The sequence below is a fragment of the Solea solea genome, chromosome 21, assembly GCF_958295425.1.
Source record: "Solea solea chromosome 21, fSolSol10.1, whole genome shotgun sequence".
NCBI classification, from domain to species: domain Eukaryota; kingdom Metazoa; phylum Chordata; class Actinopteri; order Pleuronectiformes; family Soleidae; genus Solea; species Solea solea.
The window spans coordinates 5,348,075-5,361,494 of NC_081154.1; the positions used below are offsets into that span (position 1 = coordinate 5,348,075).

At 40.2% G+C, this 13,420-nt stretch overlaps 1 protein-coding gene across 9 annotated transcripts in view; it reads right to left on the reverse strand.

Moving 5' to 3' along the window:
* The window catches only part of mrtfab (myocardin related transcription factor Ab), a 43,501-nt gene that overhangs the window by 25,917 nt on the left and 4,164 nt on the right, over positions 1-13,420 (reverse strand). For 8 of the 9 annotated variants that reach the window (XM_058621163.1, XM_058621162.1, XM_058621157.1 and 5 more), the window contains exon 3: positions 10,253-10,438. In XM_058621163.1, the coding sequence (XP_058477146.1) occupies positions 10,253-10,424 (172 nt within the window). In that variant the 5' untranslated portion in view covers positions 10,425-10,438. Of the gene's footprint in view, positions 1-6,349; positions 6,748-10,252; positions 10,439-13,420 lie in introns of those variants that run through there. The other variant, XM_058621165.1, reaches the window with a different exon arrangement.

Below are 13,420 nucleotides of genomic sequence, written 5' to 3' on the forward strand. Positions count from 1 at the left end.
TCACTCACTGTGTTTGTATTCGTCCTGTACAAACAGAGGGTGTTTGTACTGGAAGATGTAAACTCCCTGACAGAAGCCTGAAGCCAACTCTTCATGTGTTTGCAGTAGACGCAACAGCACAATCATCTCCTCCTGGGATACTGGACGCATAATCCCAACATGATACATGGCTTCATTGCCGAGAGGTAATATTATGTAATAATATTTGGTTGATACCATGGCTAGCTGCTCCAAGGTGATGTACAAATATCTTTTAGTTTAAATAGGTCGACATCTTCAGGACAGAAGGTAGAGCAAGAGAAATTATGGAAAGATACAGAAGCTGGAACTTATTAGTCTATATTTTTGTAGCTTAGACTGTTAGCTGATGTAACATTATACTTAAGATTCATTGCCGATACCTTTTAAAGAATCCTAATGATAGCTGACATTTCGAATATCAATAATATCCCGTTGGACCCATATGACATGAAGTTCTGTAACAAACACCTACTGCTTCATTACCTTATTTTACAGTCTTGTCAAAATGTGGCGTTTCCAAGAGTCACGTTGAGCTAAGAACTAAAAGTTTAAGAGAAAGATGTGAGAGCAAAGTCATTAAGTCCCCCTTGAAAAGTCATACACGCAACGTCAAAGGTTCTTTGTTGACCGAGCGACCATAAAAGGTCCATCTGTGGTTAAATTGTACACTGACGAAGGACAGAGAGTGTTGAATGAAAGAGAGAGCCATAGGCCAGCATCAGTATGCATCTGGTAACACGAAGCTTCACTGTAAGGCAGGCAGGACTGTAGGAGGTGAGGTCATGTTCAGAAAATAAAAAGGTTTTCAGAGAGGAACACAGATGCTGAGGGAGAGGGGGGAAAAAACCCAGAGGCTGTAGAGGGGTGTTCCTTGTTCAGCGATGACAGCGTTGTAACGCACTGTTACGTAACACGGACATCTGAAAATGATTTTTATAAATCACGCGAAGAACCCCGCTAACTTCGTGCCCCACTTAGTGTTGAAACACAGATTTCTTATTTTCCTCAAAAGCAGTTTTCATTCAGCAACAGACAAGAATCATGGAAAGAGCCAAAGAGGAAGACGGAGCCAGACAGAGAAGGTTTTCTTGGCCTTGACATTTAAAAGTCTGCTCTCGACTGTGTGTGTGTGTCTGTGTGTTCTTGCAGTCGTTTCCCTCAGGTCGATATTTAGGGGTTTAGTTGGACGACTCTTCCTGTCTCCCCATCTCTCTGTGAGTGGCTCTGAATTTCAATTCGGCGACCAAAAATTGCAGGGCTTTTATTAGACTCTGACCTTTAATGGTGCCATTTTTTTCCCGTGAAATGTTAATGCTATGTTACATGAAGATGGGACACAATTTTAACTATATATATATATATATATATATATATATATATATATACACACACACATATATATATGTATGTATATATATATATATATATATATATATATACACACACACATATATATATGTATGTATATATGTATGTATGTATATATAGCTCATATATCAGCCAGCTTTGTGTTTGGTCCGACAGTTTGTGCACACTGGTGGACAAAGATAGTGACAAACAAGCAACCTCTGGAGTCTGGTGACGAGTCTGGTGACACGGCTGATGTTGTCGACTGTTATCAACACTGTTTTTTTGTGTTTGTGTACAAGAAAAACAGCTCAGCCTGGACACCAACGGAAAAGGAAATGCTTCATTGCTGTTCTTGGGGTTTTATGGTTGAAATTCACTGGCATGTTAAAGGATAAGTCCCTGTACTTATCTAAATTAGACGCCAAGTCATTTTCTCCTGCACATGGCTCAGCGTCTGAGTCACTAACAAAACAACAGGAGTCCTCAGCTCTCAGTGACCTCTGTTACAAGTGTGCCACACTTGCTGTGAGCAGGTGAGTCACAGCCTAGCGGCTGTTCTATTATTCAGACACACCACAGCAAGATGAGTTGGAGACAAGACACTAACTAAACCCACTTGTGGACAAATTGTAGATGTGTTTTTGTGGCCGTGTTTGAGGAGCAAGTGGAGCTATTTAAGTGTGTGTACTTGTATTTGTGACCTCTTTGGGACACTTTCTGGCATAAACATTGACCTTGTCAGGACCTGCAGTCCTCGCAGAGACAAAAAACCTGGTCCTAATGAGGCACAACCTCGTTTCTGAAGAACAGGATAAGTTAAGGGCTAAAATGTGAATTGTGGTTAGGTTAAGGTTAGATATTAACTGGTTATGGTTCGACACAAAGCGTTGTTGAATAGAAGTCAATGCAGTGTCCTTAAAAAAGTAGCTGCACAAACCTGTTTGTGTGATTGTGCACAATTACATGAGAGGAACTCATTCACAATAAAATAGAGGGTTTGCAGTGGATAATGTTGGGTTGGTTTAACAACTGGAGTTGAACAGCATTTATGTTTTAAAAAAAATAATCCTTCACTAAGAGTCACTAATAACTGGGTGCAGCTCTGTGGTTTGTGCTGCAATACAATGAGGTCATTTTTAAACAATAAACTAGGGCTAAACAACAACAGGAGAACATGTGACATGTAATACCTTGTTAAATATATTGCCATGACAACTTGAATTAACAAACACAAAGTATTCAGTATTTTAGTATTCAGTGTTTTGCTTTGAGCTCACTGCTAACATAGAACCAGACAAATAATAAATATATGAATATATATATAAATATATGTGTAATTGCCATTTTCTATGTCAAAAAAAACTTAATGCCTCCCTTTGGAGGATTTTCTTGTTTTCTGATAAAAACATTCTTAACTACCTGGAAACTAATCAATACAAATCTAGTTTAACATCTAGTTTAAATTCAACTGCAATGTTTCTTTTTGCAATAGCCTAAACAATTATCTTCTCACTTTTGCTAGCTTATGGGAGAAAATAAAAACAAAACAAAACAAAACAGTAAGCTCTTGGCTACACAAAATTAGCATGAGGAACAATCTACATTTGTTTATCATACATTGTGGAAGTTGACTGAAGTTGTGCTTATTAATTTATCCTTTTAAAATTAAAGTTGTACAAGCCATATTTATCTGCAAAAGCACAAATCTTTAACAACCCTCAAAGTTGTGCAAATGTGAGCATAAAAATTATCTTACAGACCTAAAAATGAATTTCGTGTTCGTTCGATGAATGGAATTCTGACAAATTGCGTGATTTTTATGTTGAAGACATGAGTAAAAGATGTGTGCATGCTTATCTGCTCCTCTCTGCATGGTCTAGGACTGAAGCCATGATGTGCATGCTATAAGATTTAGTAGTGTGTGTGCGTGTGGTTAAAGATCCCTGAGCTACATGAGCGGGCTTGTCACGATGGGCGTAGCAGGCACCACGTTCCTGTTGTTACGAGAAAAAAAGCTGAAAAAACTCCTTTCTTTTAGCTTTAGGCTACAGATGTGAGTGAAGCTTCTCGTCTACACTCTTGCATTATCCGACAGTAATTATTCACGGGATCACAAATCAAAAACTCAAGAGTGTGTTAGAGCTTGTTGAAATACCGTGCTGGCAGGACACACAATGCGAAAATAGAAGGCTATCAAAGCCTGTAAGTGCATGTCCAGGTTGTTTTTTTTTGTCTGTGTCCATGTTGTGGTGAGTCATGCCTCATCTGTGGGTGTGGGTGTGTGTGTGTGTGTGTGTGTGGTATGCTGGACACATCAATGATTTATGCCTGTTGCTAAAACTGTTACATAAGTACATTTCTGCCTGTTATTAGACTGAAAGCTAAAATATAACATTAGGTCTGCAGTTGTCTAGTCACATCTGTTTGCCGAGACGTCCTCGCTGCTCCAACCATGTTTTACTACGATGATGGGGCTGCCAGACTTGTGTTTGGGGCAAATAATATCAGAAAATAAGTTGGGCTGTTTGCCTTGACTAACATTATTACGCTGTATGTTATGAATACTTTAATGCTAGCAGAAATGACGGGTCATTACAACTACATTTTTGGGGAAAAGGTGAGAGCCGTCTTTACACAATCCAACCATCATGGTTTACTTTGAGTTGTTGTGGAGGAAAAGCATAAAATCCACCTTGGACGGCTTCAATAACCTGTGTGTTGCATTCAATGTGCTGTGGTAAATAATAAACCCCATTTACAAACACAAGGTCAATCACTTTCAAATATCTACTCACATATGTCTTATGAGTGAAAAATAAGTGACATAAATGTTCACTCCTATTTTCTGAAATGCAAATAACAAAAAAACACAAATTAAATAGTCCCTATTTCACTCTATTTCATTAAAAGAACTAAAAAGGATCATTGATTTGACCTAACCTAACCCAAGCCGACAACAATTTCTGGATTTTTGTCCAAACCTGGTCCCGTCGGGACATGCAGCTGGATTTTGTTCCCTCCAGCCGCATGTTTGGCTTTGTCCTGAAACTTAAGACCTCCTTTCTCTCCTACAGTTTTTATAGTCTTATTTTCAATTATTGACTTATCTCTGCTAAAAATCCAAGGTTATTTCACCTCCCTCTCTCCATCAATCAGTCTACCCATCTCATTCTTCCCTTCACTTTCTCCTCCTCTCACCCAGATTGAGTGCTGTAGGGCCTCTGCTGCTGGCAGCCTCCCAGTCTGTTACATAACATCACTACCAGCCTCCCCGAATCACTGCTGGGCTAGGCAAACCTCTGCAAGGCTACATATCTAGCTGTTATATCTTAAATAATGCTCAGGGGTGGCACACTGGTCTGTCTGTGCAGGATTAGATTACGTTAGCATTTTTAATTCCTGAAAGCAAACAAAGCCTTTTTATTAGCGAGCCAACATCGCATGTGAGATAATGTCATTATGCAAGAGGCGGGGATGATGAGGAAAAACGATATTTAGATGTGTTTTTGTTTACATATCTGGATGATGTGATCGGTCAGCAGTCATTTCTTGTGCCTGCAGTACTCAGGGGTCATTTATTTCTTACGGAAATAAATCACTGTAGTTCATCGATAACTTTGTGTTTTTGGACCAGACAATTTAAAATGACATGTTTTTAAATCAAACCACAGATCTAAATGTAGGTCAGTTTTATAGTGAAATGTTGCTTATATGCTCAAGAACCCAATGTAAACTCACACTAAAGACAGCATTGGCTCAACGTCTCATTGCTTTATGGTCTAAAAATTACATCCACCGTCTAGTCGCAGCCACGGTAGTAGACATAGTCTGCGTCAATGAACTGGAACAATCTGTTCTGACTGAGATGAGTGGGTCATTTCCACTTAAATCTGGAGCGGAGTGTGTGATGCCTCTAACCTAGTTCCCCCCCTCTCTGGCTACAGTCTCCGTTAGAGAGCCTGAGCTATTTACTCTGATCCTCTTCACTCAGTCAAACCTCTCCTGTTTGGATCCTGGCCCTGCCTGGACTGAGGTCAGTCCTGAGGGAGCAGTGCTGCCTGGCCTCGTCTGGGGAGTTTGGGGAGGAGGGGGTGGGGCAGTTCCTCTCTGAGAAAAGGTAAATGAATCAACCACACCTTTTGACATGTTAACCTCCCCCCTTGGTCTGCCCAGAACAGACCCTGCCAACCTTTCCTCACAGCAGCCCCACCTGTGAACCCTCTAAAATGAACTCGTAAAAACTGCATTTAAACACTACAGCACATACTGTGCAGCTCATTTTCCATTACCTTAGACTTATGAAAGCACAGCATTCACATTTGACATCGTTATCCTATGTGGTAACATCTAGATTCTGGGGGTTTGCTATTTTGTCTCTGAAATAAATGTTTAATGACAAAAAACACTTATATACATATTTGTAATATGTAGATTTAAGCTAGTGAAAGTATAATGCAGAAGTCACAAATTGTTGAGCTAATGTAAGGCAGTTAAGTGGATACAGACAAAGAGGAGATTAGAGAAGCAGCTTCAAGATGCCTTCAATAAATCTGTTAAATTCTGCAAACACACATGAAATCCTCTTAGTAAATGTTCACTGTTGCTGCCACCTGTGATTCAAATAGATTCACCACAAATAATGTTGTGACTAGAGGAGACAGATTTGTGTTTATAAATGTAATAGTTAAAGCAAATAATCTAGTACTCATGCTAAGAATTATGAATATCAACTGATCAACTTTCCATCCAACAGATTTTGTTTGAGTGTGATGGTTTAAGGAAAAGGTTTGAAGGTTCTGAGTTAACTTTTGGCAGCCATGCACACAGAGCAGCCCTTCACAAACAAACCGACTCGTCAGACTGCTGTGTCAATAAACCTCTAACTTACTAAGACATGCAAGTGCTCACAACACAACTAGTCAGCAAAGAGCAGTCAACAAAAATGCAGAAGAATAGTTTGCTTAAAAATAGACTTTACCTGAGTTGACAGTCATATCCCACTGCACCATGCCCGAATTTGCACTTCATTCACTGTGCCGGCAAGTTCAGCGAGTCATACTCCCAGTGCAAGTGAAAGTGAAAAAAGGTGACAGACAACAGCAGCAGTAGAAAGCGGAGAACAAGTCCAGCATGAGAAAAATCCAAATTAAATATGTTTTCTTCTAACCAGCAACTTGTACTAAACAGGCAGCAGTGCACCTCACATTCCCTGTCCCTGGACCGCCTATCTACAAGTGTGTGCATGCCCCAGCAGCAGAGAGGGCGTGTGTCAGTCTGTAGCTGTCCCTTATTGCTCCCTGGCTAACAACAAGGTCCACCCATGGGTTCGAATCTCTGCGTGGCTGCACCTTTTTTTCTTTCCTGCCTTTAGGAACTTTTCTTGTTCAAAAGGACTAAAAAAAAAGAAAAAAAAGGAAAATCTGGTCACCCCCTCTGGGCTCTCTCTGCCACTCTGCCACTCTGCCACAAGAAAACGCTGCAAAGAAAGAGCCTCACACCCTCATGAACAAGTAACACAACTCCTTCTTTCTTGCTCTCCATTTCCACTCGCGTTCCTACTATTCCCGCTCTGACAAGTTATGCAATAGTGCCATTTCAGACACGACCTCGACCTCCCCCTCCTCCTCCCTCCTCCTTCCTCACCCTGACGCTGCAGCCCCCACTCTCATGGTCTTCTCCCCCACCAAGTTTTGAAGCTTCATGATCACATTGTTCTACCAGGCACAATTTAGACACGCATTTGTGACTGGAAAAACCAGACATGTGAATTTCTCTTAAAGTGACCTTTTGTTGTGTCAGCCCTTATTGTACATCTTAAATCAAAACTGACACACTCGCTTGCTGGTATTAACACGCACGCACACTAATGTACACCGACGTAAACATTTGTCTTTCATCCTCATCCTGAAAAACACCACCACTCTTCCTATATACACACACAGACGTGTGTTTAACAATAAATCTCCAGCACTGGTCTATTACTGAGGAACAGATAAACAGATTGCATAACCTGCTTTCAAAGATAAAGCAAAGATAAGGTTTAATACTCGTGTATGCAGGCACTCTGCGGTTTCACTGCCCCAATGAACTGTACACACAGAGAATGGTGCACATGCAGATACATGCATCAGCCGCTGCACTGAAGGCATCTCTCTTCATGCTAGGTTAGCTGCAGGAGTACCTGCAGAAACTTGTCTCTTTCTGGTGAGGAGGCTTAAGTGTATAAAAACAGGCCAACAAGAGGAGAGGTTGTTTAAAGTAGGGAGTGGTGGCCTGAGGCTGTGTGTGAGAGAGTGTGTGTCTTTGTGTGGCGCTATGAGGTAAACGTGGTCCTGTGACAAGCAGTCACAGGACCGCTCTTAAACATTTGTTAAACGATGTAAACACCATCCATCATATTTGTAACATAAACACATATCCCTCTGTTTTTATTACTTCTGTTGCAGCCTGTGGTGGGAGACAATTGCAGTGCATCGACAGCTTTATCTGCCGCCGATAGATGGCAAATCATTTACTGTTCCAGCCTTCTCTCCTGAGAAATCGACAGGCCGTCAACAAACTGACTCCACAAAACTGGGCAACCAACGCCCAGCTTTAAACAATGGCCAGTGTGATAAAGCAAGGTGTGTGTGTATGTGTGTCAAAAGGAAGAGTTGTACTGTGCCAGGGATGACCACTGCACCACAATCTCTGCGTTCCCACTTAAGTTGTACTTGCAGAGTTGAAGACATGATATCATTAAGGAAATATTCTTTTCTGTGCCTTAAAATTATAATCATATATTCTGGGTGCTTCCAACAACCGTTGTAAACTCAGGTGCACAAACTTTATCCCTTGGAGTGCCAAAAAACTTAATAGCTGGCTGTGTGGCTGTGTTTTATCACATTACACATCAGCTTTCAAGGTGCGGGTAAGCCTGTATTTAAGAATTTGAGTAACTAAAGTACATGTGAGAATCCACAACTTATTTTCCTGCCTTCCATTAAATGACCATCAGTGCCACTAGTGACATAGAGCTGGACCTTGCTCTTCAAAACCCTCTCAATGTTATGCTGCAGGTGACTCCTTTGAAGATAAAGAATATGAGAGTATTATAAAGAGTATTTGTATCTCACAAATTATTTAATTTATGAAAATAAATATATGAATCTGGTTGGACAAATGAAACCTTACTTTGGGCAGTTCTGGCTGAGACAAACCGAGTCTAATGAGAAATATCTGTTATTTGATTTGATTTGATGACGCAAGTAGAACCCACAATAGAAAACAACACCGAAAAAAAACTTGAGACAGATGTTAAAGCCATCTCAACATCCCAGAGATTAAAGCGCAAAATGACTTGTTCCATACAACAGTCAAAAACACAAGAGGCATTTCATTTACAAGGTAAGGCAAGTTTAACTCTCTGTTGCACCTTTAAACAAAGTATTTCAAACTGATTTACATTACAGGATGTTACATTAATAGAGGGCAGAGTGTTTGAGAAAATAGACTGTTATTTGTGCTTGAAAGATCACATAGATAATGGCTAATACAATATGAAAATAATGGTTGGATGAAGTAATAGATTAAATGACATGACACGTCAAACCTCTCATTTTGGTGTTTATTTATTTTTTTTAAATGCCTTCAAGTTGCTGGTGCTAATGCTTGTCATGCAGTAATCAAGGCCCATGCAAGGCCTCATAAGGCAGACAAAACTGCAATTAAATATGAATTTTCATGATCAAATATCTGTTTTTACACTCTTTGAATGAATGTAACCAAATTCAGTGAACTAAATTTTTCCGCAGAGATTCAAACCAAACAGAAAATTATGCACGTCACTCCAGTTCCGAGATCACGCAAAACCCTGGACACCAATTGGCCAACAGAGTCTCACGTCCACAGACACCACACACGGCAAACATATAGTACACTCTAATCTCCTGTAATGGAGGTCAGCGCAGGAGAACAAGCCAATTAAGCACAGCGGCTTCGTCTTTGAGACTCCACTGCACACAGCTTTCTAATACAAATACACAGCATCACCTGAGCACTTAAAGCTGTGTTTTTTTATCTCGCCTATAAACGACCTCTGTGATGAGGTGAGCTCAAGCGAACAAAATGTACAGACACGTCTGATATTTAACTTCTTGTTAAATATGTTCTCCGTGGACTCTTATAGCTTGGAGGAATTTATATTAAAAACAGGCCACAACTCTGAAGGATGTGAAGTGCAACGTCAAAGTAGTCACTCGAAAAGCAAAACACAGACTTATAACATTTGTAACATCCCAAAACAGCACTCCTTCATTCACGCAATGGCTCAGAAAACTATTACGACAATGTAGAAATACAAACTTGATGTTATAAACAGTCAAATTCATCTAGTCAGTGTCAGTGTCTGTGCGAAGCTGCCACGGGACTTTAATGGGAAAACTGAAGTTTGTTTTCATTTTGGGACACTTTACAAAATCATTTCAAGCTTGTAATGAGAGCCAAGAGTCAGGTGGAAAGGTGAAAGGCAAAAAACGATGTCACTATGTGTGCCAGACTGTGGTACATCACCTGATTACAAGGAACTGAACCCGACACTTACATATGCAAAGCCAGAGTACACTGTTGCGTGTCAGTTATGATGTGTGCGAGTCAATAAGAGCTTTATATCAAAACATTTGAGGAGGTTGTTTTGAAAGATAACCAGATAACAACGTCCCCCGCGATGCTCATGTAGTGTATCCGCTTTCCCTTTCGGTTATGTGTATTGTGTGAACTACACTAAGATGATGTGTGATGAGTGATCTAAATGTCATGACCGTAATAAACATATAAATAAAAGTGTACTAACGTTTGAGTGTGTGATTACATTTGCGTGTGTGCACTGCACCATCATCCTCACCATTCTTGCGCTCCTGCAGAGGCTGCGGGCTCGGAGCAGGCTGAAGGGTCAGCTCCTGAAGCTCACTGGTCACTGCCTCGCTCTGAGGGCTCTGGGCAGAACTTGGCGTCCCACTGACGACCATACATTCAGGACTTGGCTCCTCCCCTTTGTGTGGGTGTGGTGTTGCCATGTTGATGGAGAGACCTTGCAAAAAAAGGCGAAATTATTAGTTAACGGTGCATAACAAAAAGGCTCCAATTGATCCAGTTCAGACCTGATATTAACTGTAGCTGTCCTGAGTGACCAAATCACTCGCTGATGAAACTACAGATCCGTTTGCAGTTTGACATTTATTTGTATTCGTCAGTCTCTCTTCTTTTCTAATGGTCAAAATCTATCTCATATTACAGCTGCGTGAGCGGTGCTTTGATTCAATCAGCTCTACGGCTGTAAATAACGATTATTTCTCAATCAATTCATCTGTCGATTATTTTCTCAAATAATTATTTGTTTGGTCCTTAAAATGTTTCCCAAATGTCTTGTTTTGTCCACAAACCAAAATCATTCGGTTTAAATGGATTATTTTGTTATATAGAGCAAAGAAACCAGAAAATATTCACATTTCAGAAGCAGGTCAAAGGTCAGCCTCTTTAAAAACATAATTTGTTTTTTTGGAGTTGGTTTGTGTATTAGCAAACAGTGTAAAAAAGTGAGATCTGACCACATGGTTGGAGGAAAAGGATTCAGGATCCATGTTAATGTGACCATGTTAATGAACAGTCATACTTTACACTGTCCAATTGTGTTCATACAACTCCAAAAACAAAACTGTATGAAAATGTTTTGTCAATCATTTAGAATTGGAACTTCCGTACAGGCAGTGTTGGCATTATGTTGGACAGGAAAGCAGGTTAAAATCAGGTTAACACTCACTGATGGAAGATCACCTCAGGTTATAGCTCTCAATTCATCAGTGAGCATATCTGCTTTGTTCTTCTTTGTTTCTTTTCTTACCACAGCTCTCCGTGGGAAACCTGAGAGAAACCCGGACTTTCCTGTTTAAAATTCAGTTAATGGTGTAAAAGCAGTAAGTAAGATGTAATCCCTGAAGCCCTAGTCCATTCTTTGTTCCAAAGGTATTATAGGGTCAGAAATTTAATACATTGGTTTGCTTTCAATGGCCAATCAGCACCGAGTACTATAGAAAGGAATAAAAAAATAGAGATAAATGGCACCTGGGGGTATTTTTACATGCTACAACAGGCCAGTCTTAGGAAACTCAGCACCTTTTTTGTCACTCTATGTGTCTTTGTCTCACACACATAACACAAATACCCATGCAATGAGGAAGAATGTAAGGATCCAGGCTAAATAAGCCAACAGGGACGCATTTGCATGTTTGTGCTTTTACGACTGTCGCTGTGGCAGCTGCGCTAGAGGGACAGAATTCTGTTCATGGATTTTTTTCCCACCTTAAACTTCTTAACAACCTCAAGAGTGATTTCCGCACATTGAACCCATCGTACAGCTTTGCCACAGAGATGGAGCCGTTTCATAAAGGAAGCTGTAAAAACTTATTAAGTGTTTGTGTTTGTGTGTGTGTGTGTGTGTGTGTGTGTGTGTGTGTGTGTGTGTATATGTTCTGTTTTGCCTGCCTGCAAGACGAATTTCCCCCTGGGAAAAATTAAGAAAATGGCTCTTACTGTAAATAGCTTGACTTGTGGCAACCTAACATCAACAACCAGAGTTTATCAGAGTGAGTGGGATCAGACAAACATAAGCTTGGTTAAACAGCTCCGTGTTTATGACTCCTTCACTTTCCTGTTGTGAGCTTGAGGAGGGAGATGAAACCATCCTCATGTCTGTGTGGTAAATACAAAGCTACATCCTACAGCCAGTTAAAGCCTCGAGACATAGAAACAAATCCATCTACCAGCACCTCTAAAGCTCATTGATTACCATTGTGTTTAATATGTACAGCATACCTTAAGGGCAGGAAACGCTGCCTGAAAACAAACAAGATGCAATGACATTAACTTTACAACACAAATCCCCCAAAAAACACACATTGCTTTTCGTTTTGGTTTTACCCAACAACAGTCTGAATAGTCTCCCTGAAAATTCAACTCTGTAAATAATTAAGCTCTGAAGTACAACTGTAATAAATGGGTTAATATAATTTAATAAGCTGCAGCTTTTTTTTTTAGCTTCATTTATAATTCATTTAAGCTAATATGATTACTGGGTAGAGTGCACAGTATTTGAGCTCAATGCATTGGACGAAAAGGAGGTCCAATTTCAGGCATTAAATTTAGAAATAAATATCAATAATATCACATTATCTGAGATGAAAATGACAACAAATTATTCATGCCGCGTCTCTTGACCTGATCCACTAAATTCGTTTATCAGGTTTTATCCGATAACAACCGTGGCATTTGATGTTCTGCTGCACAATCTGAACTTCCAATGCCTTAGATGATAAAACAGCTCATCGATCCGACCCAGTAGTGATGAGGAGGAGGAACACTGTGTGAAACACTGTAGGTTTACATGACAACAGAAAAAAAACCCAGAATCACTGTGTTTGTATTGAGTAAAACTGGACTAAAATTCATGTAAATCGGTACTTGGAAAAGGTACTAAATCAGATTTTTCAAAGGTGGATGAGCACATCAAGATGACACTATTGAGAGTCAAATTTCTATTGCATATACATTGAGTCAGACTCAAAATGGTGCTGGCATGTGTTCATGTTCAACAGTTCCCATCCCTCGGGATTTGACTCGAGACCAAGGTAATGCTCCGTCAGCGCAAAGATAGAATATCATTAAGTTCATGGATGGCAGGATTAAACACAAAGCTGTATGAGATTAAACATGCAGCCTGAAAGGATATGCTCCCATTACAACTCAGGTTAAGGGTTTGATTTATCTACACCTGCTTTATGGAGGAGATTTTCTTGATTTGACAAAAGTGTTTCTCGTCTTGTGTGAAACTCTCCTCTGGACTAAGCGGGGCAATTTGGACAGTCAAACACTAATTGTTGTTTACAGAGGAAAGCCTCCTGCTATCATGTGTTTTGATCTCACTCTTGCTCTCTCTGAAATATGCGTTTCCTGATCGCGGGGTTCTGACGGGGGATTCCGTCATTACTGCCGGGTAGAGCAGAAAACAATGAGGCAG